The sequence below is a fragment of the Anas platyrhynchos genome, chromosome 3, assembly GCF_047663525.1.
Source record: "Anas platyrhynchos isolate ZD024472 breed Pekin duck chromosome 3, IASCAAS_PekinDuck_T2T, whole genome shotgun sequence".
NCBI lineage: Eukaryota > Metazoa > Chordata > Aves > Anseriformes > Anatidae > Anas > Anas platyrhynchos.
In genome coordinates, this window is record NC_092589.1 from 30,175,526 (window position 1) to 30,193,586 (window position 18,061).

At 37.0% G+C, this 18,061-nt stretch overlaps 1 protein-coding gene and 1 long non-coding RNA gene across 18 annotated transcripts in view; one reads left to right on the forward strand and one right to left on the reverse strand.

Annotated features, from left to right (window-relative positions):
- Positions 1-3,729: 3,729 nt before the first annotated feature.
- LOC140002122 (uncharacterized) lies at positions 3,730-17,637 on the forward strand. Its single transcript, XR_011808143.1, has 3 exons — positions 3,730-3,946; positions 5,445-5,525; positions 16,490-17,637. It is a non-coding gene; the product is annotated as an uncharacterized lncRNA (long non-coding RNA).
- CEP170 (centrosomal protein 170) overlaps positions 6,652-18,061 on the reverse strand; it is a 101,710-nt gene continuing 90,300 nt past the window's right edge. For all 17 annotated transcript variants that reach the window (XM_072035620.1, XM_072035629.1, XM_027453832.3 and 14 more), the window contains 3 exons: positions 14,028-14,121; positions 11,781-11,832; positions 6,652-9,021 (listed from right to left, as the gene is read on the reverse strand). In XM_072035620.1, the coding sequence (XP_071891721.1) occupies positions 8,735-9,021; positions 11,781-11,832; positions 14,028-14,121 (433 nt within the window). In that variant the 3' untranslated portion in view covers positions 6,652-8,734. The remainder of the gene's footprint in view (positions 9,022-11,780; positions 11,833-14,027; positions 14,122-18,061) is intronic.

Sequence of the window (18,061 nt, forward strand, 5' to 3'; positions counted from 1 at the left end):
CAGCTGACACGTATTAATTCTTATTGATGTTCCCCTGGAAAACATTACAGAGAATTAGCGAGTAAGTACAGGCACAGAAGTACCAAGCTGAAATAGCTCTTCTCTCTCCTATAAGGCACCGGTGGGACAGAGTCTGTGACTGTACCTATCTAATGGATGCAGTGATGGAGGAAATGACTTGAACTCATGGGAGAAGTAGTTATCCTGAGCAGCTCTGGCGTGGGCTTTCTTAGAAGTGATGGGCTAGAGGAGAGGCCAGCAGCCAGAGAGGCAGCTGGAAATCAGGATGGGAAATTCCAGGAAAACAGAGCCCGAGCTGCCAACAAATGTGTCAAATAGAGACCTGCAGAGAGGAAATGTGTCAGATAAGAGAGGCTCCTTGTTAGCCACCTATATTATGTTCTGTCCCAACGTCCTATTCCTATTGCTGTTGTGGTCAACTCCATCACATTTGTGTCACACACACTGGATGATAAAATCAGGAAATCCATAGGTGCTCATGATTGATGTCAGGCTCACAACAAAACCAAAATAATCCTGATTAACTGATCATGTTGAGTGACAGCAGATGCAGGAGGAGGTCCAGTATATCTGGCATTCTCCTTGCTCAAACAGCTTTTCCCAACCTTCAGGACAAGGTGATGTCCCAGAGGCTGCCTGCCTCCTGGGACAGGCTCCTTTGTGTCTTCTGTCCTGCTTTTATGTGAATGAAATGAAGATCATTGGGTTCTTCATCTTTTTTGAGATATCACTGTCATCTTGGTTATTTAGCTCAGGAGTTAAAAAATAACAAATTAATTCAATTTCATTTATAGGCATAGAGACCAGCCTGGAAATATGCTATTGGCTGTCAATATTTGGCTCAGATTTATGATGCAGTGAAGTTGCAGGGTATAGGAATTATTGGCTTGCTAATAAATAAATAAATATTTTTAAAAATAAATAAATACCCTTAGAAGAGCCACTTCTCTTTCTCAGTGGGAAGGGCTCAGAGACCACCCTGCATTTGGCAGACACATCCAGAATTTGAGGACTGCAGAATTATTTACACCATCTCTATCTTGTGGAGAAGAAATGATTTATCTTGAATTCTGTTTTTAGAAAAAGCTCTTTAAAATCCACATGGAAATATATGGTCCCATTTTGCTCTTCAGAAGGCTGATTGATAATAAAGGAAAATAAATGAATAACTGGTACTATACTAAGTTGTATTTTCAAGCAACAGAAAGAAAATCAGTCAAGGAAAGCTCTCATGATTTTTAAGGCAGGTTTTACTTTTAGTTATCATCTCCTCCCATTACAAAACAATAATTATTAATTAATGTAGATCTAGGTACACAGAAAGTGCATTTTGCTGGAGACAGATTCAGTTACTGGTGGAAATCTGGTCCAACCCCTTTAGCTGTAGTGCAGTGGAGACAGGGAGCTTTGCTGGCTTACTGTGCTATGCAGCACTTCGCTGTGCGCTCCCCCTGCAGTTTTTGTGCTTCATCACTAGAGAGCAGCTGCTTGATAGTGCTTTGCACTGAATATCTGCCTTATGAAAGTATCTGCCCTACAGAGAAACTATAAAACAGCTCCTGGTGCTGTGCTCCACCTGCCAGCCACATTGCTATCCCTCTTTGTTGCCTGTGTGTGTAGCATTATTTGGCCAGTGTCCGATTAATTCCTTGCAATGGATTGATCAGAAACTGGTATTATGGTGTCTGGGGGAAAGAAAAAAAAAAAAACAACGACAGCACAGAACATAGAAAGTCTGTGAAGGTACCGAAGGGCCCATAAAGTGGTCTTCAATCAGATCTAAAGACAGTGACATTTATTTGAATGCATACGTATTCAGGACAGGAATTTCACAGTTAATGGCACAAGAAGCAATTTTTGGAGCAATCCTATGATGGATAAGGACCATAGAAATCAGTCAAATCCACATTTGTGTAGGTCATGGGAAATGTTTCATTTGCTCAGTTATGACGTTAATGTTAGGGATTTGATAACCAGATTATCAACTGTATTTTGACTCAAATTCTTTGCAAAGCACATTAAAATATTTCTAAAAATTTATTTTTAATTTATTCATTAAAAAAAAAAAAAAATAGATCAGTACAAGCAGCCTAGAGAGGAGAAAGAGAAACTGCTGAGCAGCAGAGCACTGGGCACTGTGAGAGGCTGAGGGAGCACCTTGTCTCTCAGTGGTGAGCCTGCAAGTCAGTGCTGCTCGGTGACTAAAGCTTAGGGCTGCTGTACTCGTGGGTGCTTCAAAACTCTTCCTGTATGATGTTCAAATTCTTGGATTCCTCAGGAGAGCAAAAGGCTGTGATGGGAAGCTTTAAGCCCTCATAGTGCTGGGGCATGTGTGTAAAGGCACTAAATGGTCGCTCTCCAACCTGCATTTGCAACAGCTTGTAGCTGGGGATTTCAGTGTGGTAAAGGTCGGAAAGCATTCACTCATATGTAATGTATTTTTCTTACGAACATCTGTCAGCAGGCAAAAAAAAGTACCAAGAAAAGTAAATGGGCATTTTTTTTTAATTTTTTTTTTGTCATGCATGTATAGATCATGTACTGACATGGAAGGGATAAAAGTACTCCAGATGTTCAACTTCCCAGTCAGTCAAAGGAACACAAGAAAAAAATTAGAAATAAGATAGTGAATGTATAAACTTATCCAGAACGATTCATGTTATAGCTCTGACATGAGAACTTCATTTTCTTTTAATCTCTGAGGACCTTTGTAACAGCAAAGAATATTAAATTTGGAGATTAAGCAGCAACATGTGGCTGGTTCTGGTATCTCTGTGTAGCAATGGCCCTTTCCTCCTCTTTCATGTTTTTGAACCGTCTCAAGAGACTTCGCAAAGCCCTCGAGGCACTTCCTTCGTCTGCTCAAGCAGCCCTGTTTAAGAGCCTTCGTTTCACAGCTCTGTCACTGAGCTGAACATCTGCCCTCACTTTTGGGTTGCCAAAAGTTTCACTCATTCTAGGAAACAGATGTAATCATTTACTGAAGCTTTTGGAAGTGTTCAAAATATAATGAATACGGCCAGCGCCCTGCTTTTATCCTGTAGGGGAGGACTCACTCTTTTCCAGAGCTCTTGCTGGCATGTCACCCTAGCGTGTCTGTTGGACTCCTGTCCCTGTCCCACCACTGACACCCCCGCAGCTGCTTCAGCTGCCTGCCATGCCCGTGCCCGAGGTCTGCAGAACCACGGGAACGGCCCTGCCAGCTCCTGCTGCCCTCACTGGTCCCAAACATGAATGTCTCAGAAAATGCAAAATGCCCCCCTACCATTACCCCCTGGGTAAGGACAGCCTCCTCAGCACAGCCTGATTTTTTCCATGGAAATCTCTTGCCTTGCCTTGCCTTGCCTCACCGCGCCTTGGATTTACCTGAGGAATTGCTAGACCTGACTGTAATGCACTTTGGATTCCCCTGAGTCCATACATTATTTGTTCCAGCTTGGTTCAGCTAGGTACCCTGTACCTGATCACAATTCCTTTTCCTTACAAATCCTGCTGCTGCTAACAGCAGCAGTGCTTTGTCTTTACGATCTGCTCTTCAGAGCTCAGTACAGTGGTTCATATCAGAGAGAAAATCAGGGAGACAAATGTAGTATACTTTTTGCTGAAATTGCCATTAAAGGAGAGAAGCAGGAGAGCCTGAGTGCTGGCATAGCCAGAGCCAGGAGGGGCCAGAGATAACCTGACCATCATGAAATGATCACTGGCTCTTCTGCCTCTCATTTCTCCTTTGATAGTGACGGTAATAAACCACAGACAGAACGTGGGATTATCCACTTAGCTCTGTTCTTCCCGACTCCTGAGTGAGATGAAAGCCTCAGCCACAATCCTGAGCCTTCAAGAAGAAATTAGGCAACTTGATCTTATTTCAAAGGACACCAGACTTAATGGGGCATGTGACCTTTCTCAAAACATCTTTGAATTACTGGTAAGTAGCAGTTTAACTAGAAAATTTTAGAGGCTTCAGAATTTTTTCTTCCAGAAGAATTCATGTGCTCAGCATGGTATTATCACCGTATTTATCTTTTTTTTTTATGAGAAGTTGACAAAGCGGGTGAATGGCTTTTAGATCTTTTCTGAGCAATATATACTGTAATTGCCAATATGTTTTTTGGTATCATGATCCTGTGGACATTTAACATACAAGAGCAATGAGGCCACAATCAGTAACTGAGGCTCAGGACAAGAGCCTTCCTACAGAACCCTCCTGCTGCATGCTGTCCTGCAGGGAAACTGGCTTGTGATTAACCATAGCGTTGTAAAAATATAATTGTTCATGTATTCCTGATAATGTTTGGACAATCAAACAAAAAGCAATTACTTGGATGTTTTTTACTTTGTGCTTCTTCCTATATATTGAAATGGAGTCACGACATTACATTACATTAGAAAACTAAAATGAACAGCAGCATCAGCACTGCAAAGCTGGTTAATAGGGTTTTGCTGGCAGCAGATCGAAAGCCGCAGGTATTGGTGGCTGAAAACTTCTATAGATATGATCTCCGTTAGCTCATTAAATCTTAAGATAAAAAAGATTAAAATATTTAAATATATGCACATAACCCAAGATAATTTGCATGGGAAATTACAGCACTTCATGCACATACAAACCATATAAATTCAAAGAAAACTGATACACATCATGGCATTCAGTGCTGTCTAATAGAGAGAAATAGGGAGAGGCCTGGAAAAAAGATTTGCTCGAGACTCATGAAAATGTCGAAGAAGCACAGCGCCGGGGATTAAGCGTGCAATGCTTGAAGTCTCTGGGTCTGCCAGGAGGAAGCAGCAGCTCCAAAGTGCCTCACTGGCCGACCCAGGGGATTCCTCCAGCCCAGCAGCAGGGAGCACTGCCAGAAAGCCAGCAGGGGAAACGGCAGGGAGGGAGCAAATTGATCCAGCTGGGAAGGTGCAATTCAGCCAGAAAGCACCATTGGAGGGTAGGGTCTTGTAGCTCCTTCTTTGTCCTCCGTCGTGTGCTGCAAGCCTACGGGTGATTGTGCTGTTTGTAAGATTATCTGTGCCAGCCCTCCGTCCTGCCATCTGGGAGACTTCAGAAAGTGGCAAGACGGCTTCATTGATCTGCAGTGATCCTCCAAAGCCTCGAGCTTTCACTGTGTCTCCCTGGAGAAAAGCCTTAATTAGAAATTTCCTTCAGCTATGCTTTTTAATCATACCTCTTGCTTTATAGATTTTTTTCTGCTACTTTATGCTTTCCATTTTTTGGCTGACTGCATTTTAAAGCAGTAGGACATGTTCCAGCATGTTTCCTAGGCTGGAGGAATTTAAATATCAATTAAAAGAAACCACAGATCTCAAGTAGGATGAATTTCTTCCTACTAATTTAAAAATCCTGCTTTTGCAACTTTGGGTTAAAGCTTATAATCATCTCATTTAAAAACACTTTAAAATTTCCTGTGCTGCAGGGCAACATTTCTGAACTCTACAGAAGTGCATGCAAGCAAAAACGTGAACACGGTGGTCTGATTTTGAGCTCAGTCATGCAGGTATGTAACTTCACTTAGACGAACCCTTCCGCTGACTCAATGGAGAGCAGCTATGCTTAACTTTAAACCTATAATTGAGGTTGTGTGCTGGATCGTGTGCTGGAACATTAGGGGACAAAGGCATGATTTGTTGAACAGTTTTCTTATGGCTGCATAAAAAGCATATATTTTATAAATAAAACCATTTCACCGCTAAAAAGGAAATGACTTTTTACATTAATGCCACTTTAAGATTTGAAAACTACTTACATTGGCCAAGGTTGGAAGTTCAGATTCTCAAACATCTGCCCAGGAGCCTACAAACACATTCCCAGAAACTCCAGCTGGCAAATGGTGCTTACAGCAATGAACCAACCCGCTCAGGTAGGCTGAAACTTCACCTTTCCTAAGCTCACTATGCCCTGGAGGTATTTGAGACGTATGGATGCAGAGCTTAGGGACATGGTGTTGGGGTGGACTTGGAAGTGCTAGGCTGATGGCTGGGTTTGATGATCTGAAGGGTCCTTTCCAACATACTTAAGTCTGTGATTCTGCATCAGGTGCTAACGTCAACCCTGAGATAAGCTCACTAACGCTGAAACGTGCAAGCTGGGAAAGAATTGTTGGAATTTAATACTAAACTCAGTTCTGCTCTTGCATGAAACTAACTACAGAGGAGGAAATGCAGCATCTTGCAGGAAAGTTTGTGCAAAATCCAAGCTGCGACAAAATAAAAACAGGCACCAACCTGGAGCCAAACCAGAATGTTCAATAAAGTTTTCTAATATATGAAGCACAAGGAAATCAGTCTGGAAACAATTTGATATAGCACCTGGCAGGTGCAATAAAGCTCACTTATTTTCATTCCATAAAGGGGGAAACAGTCACTATTTGGTGACTAGCATACTGGACTATTTTTGCCTTTAGTTTTGCACACAAAAATCAATTCAAATGTTGTAACAAACCCAAGTATAGGAAAGCAAGCCAGTAGTGTCAGCACAGAATAAATGATGCAGTGGTGGCAATGCTACATCCTTTTCAGTAAAGAAGGTATTTATGAAGAATGCCATTTCCTATTTCAATACAGGGAAGGTGGAATGCAGGAAGATGGTGTGAACTTCCCAGCCCTGAATTACATACTCACACATTTGTAAAGTTCCAGAAACACTTTATTTAAAAATGGAGTTGTAAATGCATATAACAAAATAACATACATAATAAATGTAACAAAAATAAATAAGGAGAACATGTTCATATAAAATAAGAACATAGTAATGCAAAATGCTTATTACAGAACATAAAGGTATAAACGCCTGAAGGAACACAAACAGAATCTTGCATGAAGAGCCTGCACCTTTAATCCTTCCTTTAGTCCTTCCTAGCCATCTCCTACTTCCCACTCGAGTCTGCAGAAAAAAATGTTTCCAAGCATTAAACAAAAGAAGGAATTATGGCGATGGTTTGGTACACTCTGTTTTCAATACCTAGCTCTAGTTTCAATTTGTTTTTGCCCTTCTGCACCTTCTAAAACTTTTCATGTAGCCCTGTAAACTAGTGTAGTTCAGGCTTCCACAGTTAGCTGGAGTAGAGCATATTGAGTCATACATGAAGGCTGTTTGCTTTTATTTTTTTTTTTAAAGAAAATATGAAATCCATTATACAACAGATTAGTGGTTTTGTTTTTACATCTCTACAAAAAAAGTTTTTGTGTTTTTATTAACTGGTCCAACTTTTACTGATTTCTGAAAGCCTGTACAATTTAAAAGTGTACAGAAAGTAGATTTTTTAAACAAATGTCATATAGGATTATTGCTGATATTAAAGACCATTTCATAAAAGCTGCAAAACTGTATCTTTAACCTTAATATATAGAGACTGATGCAAACATAGGAAAATTCCAGTCTATTAGTTACATTTAACAGAAATAACATTCCTCCAAATTACAGTGTTCTGGAAATACAAAGTAATTTACTTTTATTTTTATTATTATTTCCAAATGTTAAGTTACTGGGACACCTTATAAGGAAAATAGGCTTATATAGGAAACTTTAAATAGACTTGCTTTTCAGTGGTATAAGCAAAATGTCTGTGTTAGCAGTCTTCTTCCAGAATCCTTTTAAACATGTAAGACAGAGACAGCTTCACTAGCAAGACTATGGGAAAATATACAGAAACAAATTAAAATCATTTGCTTGGGAGTGCATCTATTGATCAAGCAAATTATGACAACACTATTTCAAGTCCCTAAAGAAAATTTTACATCTCATGATCATTCCAAGGAACAGTAATTTCTTTCATAAGCTTATGTTGCATTTGAATTGGTGAGAGCCCATTTGCCTCAATATGCTTTAAAATGTCCCACATTGCTGTATGTTTAAATTTGTTTCCTAGTTTCAACAAACATTTGGACAGGAATATGAAATACTTCTACTTTTATTAACATCAAAAAGACATTTGAAGATCAAAAAGTGCCAAATAGTCCTTTCAGAAAGTAAATTAAAACACTGCAATGTTAATGCAAGTACAGTATTATCAGTTTTCTATGTACACCAAAACACTGTTTGCTGTTTAATGATATCGATATGTTCACCTACCACTCCCAGCAAATCTTAGTGCAAACATAATATGTGAACTTTGTAAACCCCAAGACAATTTACGCAGCAACAAGGTTATATAAATCACAGAACTGTTTGAGATTCTCAGCACACAAGAATGAATGTTTTCTGAAATCTGTCTTACCTTTTGCAGTAATGTGTCATTGTAGTCAAAGATAATGCTTCCTATATAAATCATCTAATTCAGGATCAAATGTAACTGTTCAACAGTTCTGTACAAACTTTAGAGGAGGAAGTCCATTAAATAGAGCAGCTTGGCAAAGAGATTTGGGGTTTCAGTAACATTAAATGTTAGACTGCTCGCATGGCTTTTAAAAAAAAAATAAATCTGTTAAGGGAAAACTGCTGATATAGTAATTCTTTTGCAAAGCACACAACCATAAAGGGCAAACCTGCCACAATCTGCTTTCCTACACTGGTATCTATGCATGTCTTTATGATTTGAAAAGGATTTGTGTGACAATCAAAGCATCACAGTTAAAGAAAACTGGTTTAATAAAACAATTACTGTTTGACCAAGCCTTTTTTTATTTTTTAGTTATAAAACCAATATTATAATCTTTCCATTATTTCAAAACATTCCACGTGAACGGTATTTGTAACAACAGTGAGATGTCATTCACGCAGAGTGGCATCTTCTTCTTCACCGTCTGGATTAAACCTATTGAAATGTATGCTGAAATCCGACTCAGATTCAGTGGTCTCAAATTCAGCTGCAACAGGGACGGCAGTGGGTCGAGGAGCCCGTGCTTCAGGCTGGCAGTTTGGCTGCACTTGAGGACGGGTGTTTTGAGAAATAGGACTGGACTTCTGCTTCGGCTGAGCTGGTAAGATGGGGCTGGCAAATCCCAAATTGCTCAGAGCATCCAAGGTACCATCAGGGTCAATCATAGCGTTAATTGCTAAGCAATCAAGAAAAGATGAAAGGGATAGGGGAAAAAAAAAAAAAAAAAAAAACACATGAAAAACATTATTTTCTGCACTAATGAAAACAGCTTATTTGTATCTCCATACTTTTTATTCTGTTCATGTATTAACATCTCTGACTAGAGTAAAAGCCTACAAACAATCCCAACAGGATCAATAACCGAAGTTATCTCTCAACTATTCGGAATCTAGAGATGTAAAATCCTATTCTCACACTTCTATTTTTATGACAACAGACAGGAAGTTTTTATATATGTTGACCACTGCAATATAATGGTATATACAACGTATATGCTGTATATGATACATATGTTTAAAAGCATTTACATTTATTAAAATTGCAGATGAAAGGGAATTGCACAAACTAAACACTGCCTGATGTGGGGGTGGGAAGAGATGACTTAACAGTCTCCAACTAGCTTATGGGGACTTAAAAGAAAGATGGGATTTTTAGTCGTGTAAGGAACTGTTTCTTTAATCTTATAAGCGCAGTATGTTGCATCCCTCCCCATGCCCAAGTGTCCACAGCTGCTAATTCCACAACTGAATGAAATTTGTACAAAAAAAAGCCATCATTTATGCTTTTATACATAATGATGGATTTATTGTCCCTCTCCCTCCAGATAGTGAGGGCAAACTGAAAGCGTCCAGTACATGTTTATTTTGCTGAACTATTAATACGTGTCATATTTAACAGAACCTTTCTCTGTTCCATTCCAAAACTAAATTAACATACATTTGAATACCACTGCATACACAAAGAAATTTGGTCTCTTTTTCTGGGCTTATTTCTTTGTTATGTAATCTGAACATAACATAATTTGTAACAAATTAACATTTTATTGAAAACTAGCATGAAACAAATATTAATTTGCCAATAAAAGTTACTAATGATTTCCCCTGAAATATTCTTTTTTTTTTAAAAAAAAAAAAACACAAAACAAACACACACACATATTAATGAAGGATTAAATCTGAATTGAAAAAAAAAAAGGAAATTTAAAACAAAGATAATACAATTATGATTATACATGAACAAGGACAATCAATTCATTTGACCCCTCCAAGTAAAGCAATGATCTAAGTATAAACAACACATAACTGTAAGCTCTTTTTAGAATTAGAATAGTTGAGTCAGAAGAGACCTACAAAGATCATCGAGTCCAACTGCCTGACCACTAAGGGGCTAACCAAAAGTTAAAGCATTGAGGCAAAAGTTGAGGGCATTGTCCAAATGCCTCTTGAACACTGACAGACATGGGCCATCAACTGACTCACTAGGAAGTCTCTTCCAGTGTTCGACCACTCGCAAAGGAAATTTTCCTAACGACCACTGGCACCACTTTGTGCTGTTCCCTTGTGTCCTGTCATTTGTTAAAAGAGAGAATTGTCTCAATTTTAAAATATATGCAGCTGTTAATTGATTTTGATAAATGGTCTAAATAACAGACCTTGCCAATGCTCTCCCTCATCCCCCCCATTTAAACATGTAGGTTAAGTCTGCATGTGAAAAAGCAAAGAAATAACTGTTCTATTTCATAGTCTGTGGATGCCGCAACTACAGTGAAAAGACCTAGTAGTGTGAAGATGTCAAAAACTGATCCTAAATTTTCATTTTATGGTGTCAGATAAATCTGACTTTTCTTTTTTTTTTTTTGATTTCCTATAGATTATAGTCCCAGAATATTACTTATACCGAATTGTTCTAACATGAGGGTATTACTGATGTGCAAAAACTATTTTATAAAGCCTAATCTCAGTAGGATATGCTGTCTCCTACTCTTCAAAATTTTCACACAGAAATATTTATATTAAGGAAGTTTCACAAGTAATTCTTCTGGGATTCTCTGGACTATTTCATTTTAAATCGAGCCTTTTCTCACCTACATAAAAAATACATCACTGTTTTGTTTTAATACAATTCGGTGATGTATATTTACCAGATATGCCAGTAATTATATGGTATTAAATTATGTAACATACTGTGATCATATTTTAAATAAGATGTGACATTTTTATTTGTTTCATATATTAAAAAACAAAACAAACAAACAAACAAAAAACCAGAATTATTTAAGTTGAAAAAGACCTCTAAGATAATCACATTCTACTGTTAACATAGCTCTGCCAAGCCTACCACTAAACCATGTCCCTAAGCACCACACCTACCCATCTTCTGAATGCCTCCAGGGATGGTGACTCACTCACTTCCCCTGGGCAGCCTATTCTAATTTCTAATGCCTCACAACCCTTTCAGTGAAGAAATTTTTCCTAATATCCACCCTAATCCTCCCCTAATACAACTTTAGGTCATTTCCTCTTGTCCTATCTTGGGAGAAGAGACTGACCCCCACCCTGCTACAACGTTCTTTGAGGTAGTTGTAGAAAGAGGTAAGGCCTCCCCTGAGCCTCCCTTTCTCCAGACTAAACAACCCCAGTTCCTTCAGCTGCTCCTCATAAGCCTTGTTTTCTAGACCCTTTAGCAGCTTCATTGCCCTTCTTTCGACATGCTCCAAAGCACCTTCGTGTCCTTCTTGTAGTGAGGGGCCCAAAACTGAACACAGTATTTGAAGTGAGGCCTCACCAAAGCCACGTACAGTGGGACAATCACTTCCCTGGTCTTGTTGGCCACACTATTTCTGATATAAAATAAATAAATAAAATTAAATTAATCTCTATATAAGAATTTGGAAGCAGACAATGATTAGAAAGAAAAGTAAAAAAGGATATCTACCTTGCAACTGTTTCTCAACTCGTTTCAGTTCTTGTAAGATCGATGATATTTCCTAGGAAAGAATCAAATATTAAAATGATCAAGGACATGTTTCAGTAAGGAAAAATACATCCAAACTATGTATCAGTAGCAAATAACCCCTCTCTCCAGATTTTGTAATATGGTGTTTGTGTTTTCCCTCCTTGCATCAAGAATACTCGCTGGGTGGGGCTGTGCCATTTGCACCATGGGCCCTAGGTGCTTCAGGACGGACTACTGTGGCCCTCTTGGAAATGAAGTATTCTTCCTGACTGGCCAATAGCCCAAATCAACAAAACCTCATTTTGTCCCTTGCTTAATTGCCCACACTAATTTTTCTCAAGCACTGACTGATAGGCATCCCAATTGTGTAGAAACAAGGCAAAGTGAAAGCAAACCTTCAAAGGAAAGTCAACATATAAACCCAGTATCAATGGGGTAGACAAGCTGATTCATAACCTTGCTCGGATGCGAGTCAGAACAGGCAGTAAGATGACTATATTAGGATTTTACCTTCAACCACTGGGCCCTGCTCTTGTGAGGGCCTGCACTACATTGGTGCTGGGCCTTCAGCACTCATTTGCTTTTACAGTGCCTCTGCCCTACACTGCTTGCTAACACAGACATAGCCACAGCTGTGCAGTCAGGAATACAACAATTATTAAATGCACCACAGTTTGGATTATAAATACGTAAATCCTGCTGCTGCAGGATCCTGCACTGAAGAATACTGCTAATCTGATTGCTAAGGAAAGCTATCAGCGATCTTTATAAGCAGATAATTTTCAAAGGTGCTCAATTTCAGAAACCTATTGAAGGATTTCTGCACTAACTAATTTGATGTGAATTTTTGTGGCTGGCCAAGAAATTGTATCTTGGATTTTACAAAGCCATTATCTATAAGCAAATTCCACATCTGAGCTGGACGTATATGTCCCAAGGTCAAAGCAAACATCAGCTACAACTGTCCTCTGCTGTCTTTTCATAACATTCTGTGGTTAAAAAAAAAAAAGCACCACTTTAGTATGGGTTTGAATGATACTTTGCTCTGAAAACTAAGCAGAAACTTGAAAATAAGTGCATAGACCAAAAAACAAACAAACAAACAAAAAACACAAAAAAGCCCACTTTCAAACAATGTGAGATGCTTTAAAGCATTGGAAGAAAGAATTATAAAGTGCTGAGCAAAATATACAAAAAATAGTGCTTTTTCATGAAAGCCTTAAAAAACACACATTAATGGCATTTAGAATGTAAAACATTAAACTTTGTTCTTATTCTGTATATAGATAGGATAATTATATGATCATGTTTCTGAAATTACACGTTTCCATGAGTAGCCTTGAATAATTAAACTTTGAAAACAAACGAAACCCCCCCAACATTCTGTAGAAATTACAGGCCAAGTTTTTAATATTTTCAGGAAAAATCAATCTGAATGCATATTATACCAAAAGAACTTGTAATGATATAGCAGAGAATACTAGCCAGTTCAAGACCAGAGGAACTATGAGGATATTTTGTTTCTGTATCAGTCCAGGATGAAGGACATGAAGAAGAGTTTCCTCTCCTGGCCTTTCCCTTAGAAAAGAAAGCTGCCTCCAGAAGTTAATTTTCTAGCAACACAATACTCTAGCAGTCAGGGTAATACAGACTCTCCACTTGCTCTCACATGCAGAAATGTTTTTCGAACCCTATGCTCTGTGTTTAGAAGCAGAGGACAAGTATACCAGGAAAAAACCCTTGTGCTCCATTCCCTCACACTGTCACACAGTCTAGTCATGAAATATTTCTAATTATGCAGGGGTAGAAGACTGTACAATTCAAACAGAGTTGTGGTTGGTATTGTATAGTTGTCATTTCAGCATAAAAATAAAATTATTAGATTTGAAGAGTGTTTTTATTACAATATGCCTACAGATTCTTTTCCTTTCCATATATCAAAATATAACTATTTCTCATAAATATGACTCATTCTCATAAATATGATTAATCACTAGGTAAAGTAGTCTTGAAATTGTAAAACAAGTTATTTGAAAGCATCCACCATTCAATCTGATGGTTACCTTCTGTTAAATAATAGTGATCAGTTAAGGCCGTAAACAGTTTGCATTCTTTTCAGGTATTCTGTTTGCAATATAATTGAATATAGCACGGTCTTCTACTTATTATTTAGAAAATATATGACAGAGACATTCATTCTACCCCAGAAAAGATACGTATTCATACCATGCTTGATGTTTTCACAATAGGAACTTCACTTTCAGCTCGCAACTTGTTTTCAATTTCTTCCCAATTTCTGTCTTGGTCCTTAAATAATATTCTAGAACAAAGAAACGCAAGAATAGTATGTTTAAAGTAGACAAAAGGTAAACAAACTAAAACTTAAAGATTAGATACACAGTCCGAGAAAGCAGCCTAGGGAACACTGAATAAAAACAAAATCTGAAAATATTAAAAACCGACTGAATTGAACCACAAAGTCTGAATTTGTAGGGTAGCATACAGAGTTTCAGCAATATCATTTGTATTTACATTAAAATAGCAGTGGTGTAGCTAAATACTTGCTTATGGTGTTGAAAAGGCATAGTTGATTCTTTCTTCCAGCACTGAGACAATTTTATTTTATTTTTCAAACTACTTTATAGTAGTCAGAGAATTTCCTGTCAATATTGCATTTAATGACATTGGCAAAATATATGAAAAACATTAACACTGGTAAATAAATTCAACTTCTACATTTGTACTTTATATCAATTTAAAGAAAGAACACTTTTGGAAATTAAAAATATGTTACACAGAAGATACTGTTTTTCTAATGCATGAAAACTCTCAATGCACAAATTGCATACACATAGTTTAGCAATACAAAAGTTACTTGTTTAAAGAAGTCACTTCTATTATTTGTAAAATCCCAAAGCATGTTATGAGATCCCAAGGTGGTTTTTTTTTGTTTGTTTGCTTTTACTGTTTTGCTTCCCTGCTGTGATAACATTGCTGTATTATAAACATAATTTAAATTGGCCATATTTACACAACTGAAAACAAGGAATCCGTATATATTTAAGGATCTGTTTTTTTTTATTATTATTAGTATTTTTCCCTAAGTGACACCACGATGACATTAGTGGAGTATATTCTAAATCTGCTTCTTTAATCGCTATAATTAAATACTAACTCTAGCTGGAAATGCAACTGCAGCAAACACTAATGATATTTTAGACTTAACTTTAGACTTTAACCTTCAGTAAAACAGACCTGCTTTCACCCTTATTCTCCTTAAGAGATGATGTTTTTACTTTTTTTACAATTTGAAAAATTTACACTTCAGAAATTATTTAAAACAATAGGAAAAATGGAAAAAGTAATTTAAAAATGATATTATTTCCACTATAAATTGGACTGGCCAAATTGTTTTTGATATTATCTGAGGAATCCTATTTCCTTTTTGCAATATTTCTTCCTTCTGCTCTTGCCTTTTCCCAGACTTTTTGTTGCAAATCTGACTAGCCTTTCTTTTTTGGTTGTGCTCAGTCCTCGTTTTTCTTTTGTTGCACTTTGGAGGATGCACAAACAACTGCAGGAACTGATGAGTGGTGCCTGCACTGAGCTGATTGCTTTGCCTAGATTTTGCCTGACTGAACAAGTACTTGCCTGCTGCAAGTCAAGCCAATAGTACTGCATTCTTATTGTACAGCACATATAAAAACCAGTATGTGTTGTCACTACAAAGTGTACTTACCTCTTCCCTTCATAACCTCTGAAAATTCCTGCAAACGCATTACAACATACAAAGACAGAAAAGCAAACAAGCTGTGTATCTGCTTCCTGTGAAGCCACCACAGTAATTCTTAAGCAAAGAATTGGTTACAGAATACCCAGCAAGACTGCTACAGAATTTTTAATTACAATGTTGTTTGGTGTACACCAGTGGGTAAGAACCTGATTACACACACCAATGAATATAAGTATATTAGCAACACCCAAGCTATGACCTTATTCTGAAGAAAAATGCAAATATACAGAGGGTTTGGTGAAAGGAAAGAATCAAGCACTTGAACCTGGTTCAAACTGAACACCATGCTACGACCTGGAAAAAAACAAACACCTTGGCTAGCTCTGAGAGGATTTAGCCAAAGAATACAGCATCAGAAGCTTCTCTCAATCCTATTTCTTAATAGAAGGTAGGAATGATGACAGAACTCAGTAAAACTCTGAACATTATCTATAAAGTAGGAAACAAAAATGTAAGATCTGATGAAATAGGGAAAAAACAAGTCAAGCCAAACAGATACACATTTATTTTTCCCCTCAGATTTATTTATTTTCACGACTGATTTCTGCTCATTTTAATTTCCAATAGATCATCTTGTTGAAAATGACTGAAAATATTTATGATAATAGTATTTTAGCTGAAGTGAAACTGGTCTTTTCAGTAAAGCTAGCTTCTGCAACTACAATATTACAGAAAGAAGAATGTTTATGTTTACAGGAAGCACATCTTTGACCATATGAACTCAGGAGGGATGTAACTTATTTTTTTTATTATGTATGGTGGAATTTGTAATTGCACTATACTGTCTATGCTCTTGTGAAAGAAGCTTACATTGGTGAAGAATGAAATTTGAAGGAGGACTTAAAAACATAATCAAGCTCACTGGTGCATATAAAACTTTCTCATCTTCTCTCAGGGTCAAGTACTCTGGAAGAACACACAACTGTTTGCTTGACAAATCCTGACTGATTTTCATTGTATCTGTTCTGGACAGAAATTTTAACTGGCTTAGCTCCAGTGAAATGAATGGAAGGACAGGAGTTTGTTGAACTTACTACAGAATTTACCTTAGTTTTGTTGATGTACATAGCTCTTTGCTCCCTTGTACGTTCTCTAAAAACAATTCTAAAACTATTGTGTTTTCCTAATTCAAAATACCAATGACATTATGATTAATGTCATATTATTCAAATCCATTCTGAGTAGCAGGAAAAGGAAGTTTTGATCACAGTTCTGGGGATTATGCTCAAGAATTACATATTGATAAAAGTTCTCCAATATATTTTTATTGAAAAATGTAATGCCTCTCTCTTTAAATGTATGTACAATATTTACATGTATGCTTATGCTTATAGTTCCGTACATGATCAAATCATTGTTGCATTAATTATAATGTAATATGACATACCCATTAAGCTCAGAAAACTTAGCAGAAAAATGTAAGAATATTATACCTGTTTTTCTCAGAATGCATTTGTATACATAAATTTGTTTTAATTCACTGTACTGAACTCACAGTTTTTTGTGTTAAACAACTACAACTTTAAACAACTACAACTGTGCTAGCAAAATATTTACAGATCACAAGCTTCAAATCGTCAAGAAAAATCAGCACAACAAAAAGAACAGAGCATCTACTATCTACTGCGTTTGAGGCATTTTAAGATTCATATCATCCTACAAGCCTACCATAAAAAAGTCAGTCAATAAGTAAGATTCTTGTTCCGATGATGCAGCTTTAAAAGGAAAAAAAATATATTGGTAAGCAGAGTTCCTCACGGATGTCACTGTATTTCCCCAGAGAATTATGCTCAAAGCAAAAATTCATGTAATATTTTTGCAATGTTTCTGTTTGCAGTATTTTGAATGCCTTTTAGAAAGACTTTCAAAGAACACTCACACTTATGTATCTCTTTGTACATGTTTCTTTGCTTACTTGTTGGGATCAACTGTTAAAGTAAATGATATGGTGCACTCATAGGTAGATTAAACTTGCATAAGTTATTAATTTCTACACAATTTGTAATAAATTCTGCATAATAAAGTTGAACTCTGTTAATTTGACACAGGTTTTGAGGGCATCTATATTGTAAATCTGCATTTCACAAATTCACTGGTATCTGAAATTTATACAGCAATAGATATTTGTGTCTTTTGCTTAAGGATATTTTAATAAATAATGATACATGAAATCATGTATCTGGGGAAACCAAGAAGGGAAAGGCAGCGAACAGTGTATTCCATTATTATAATCCTGTAGCCTGCAAATGGTAAATTGGAACAAGAAGCAAGACAAATGTCAGTGTGGGAACATGTTCTGAGATAGCAGAAATAACATACAAATGTTACCTATAACCACCAGTTAGAATAGAACAGACACACAAAAATAAAACAGATATAATAAGAATGGACTGTTTTAAAGACTTGATTCTTATTTATATTCTTCCTACTAGAAATGGCAGATAATCTACAGTTTTTACTGATTTAT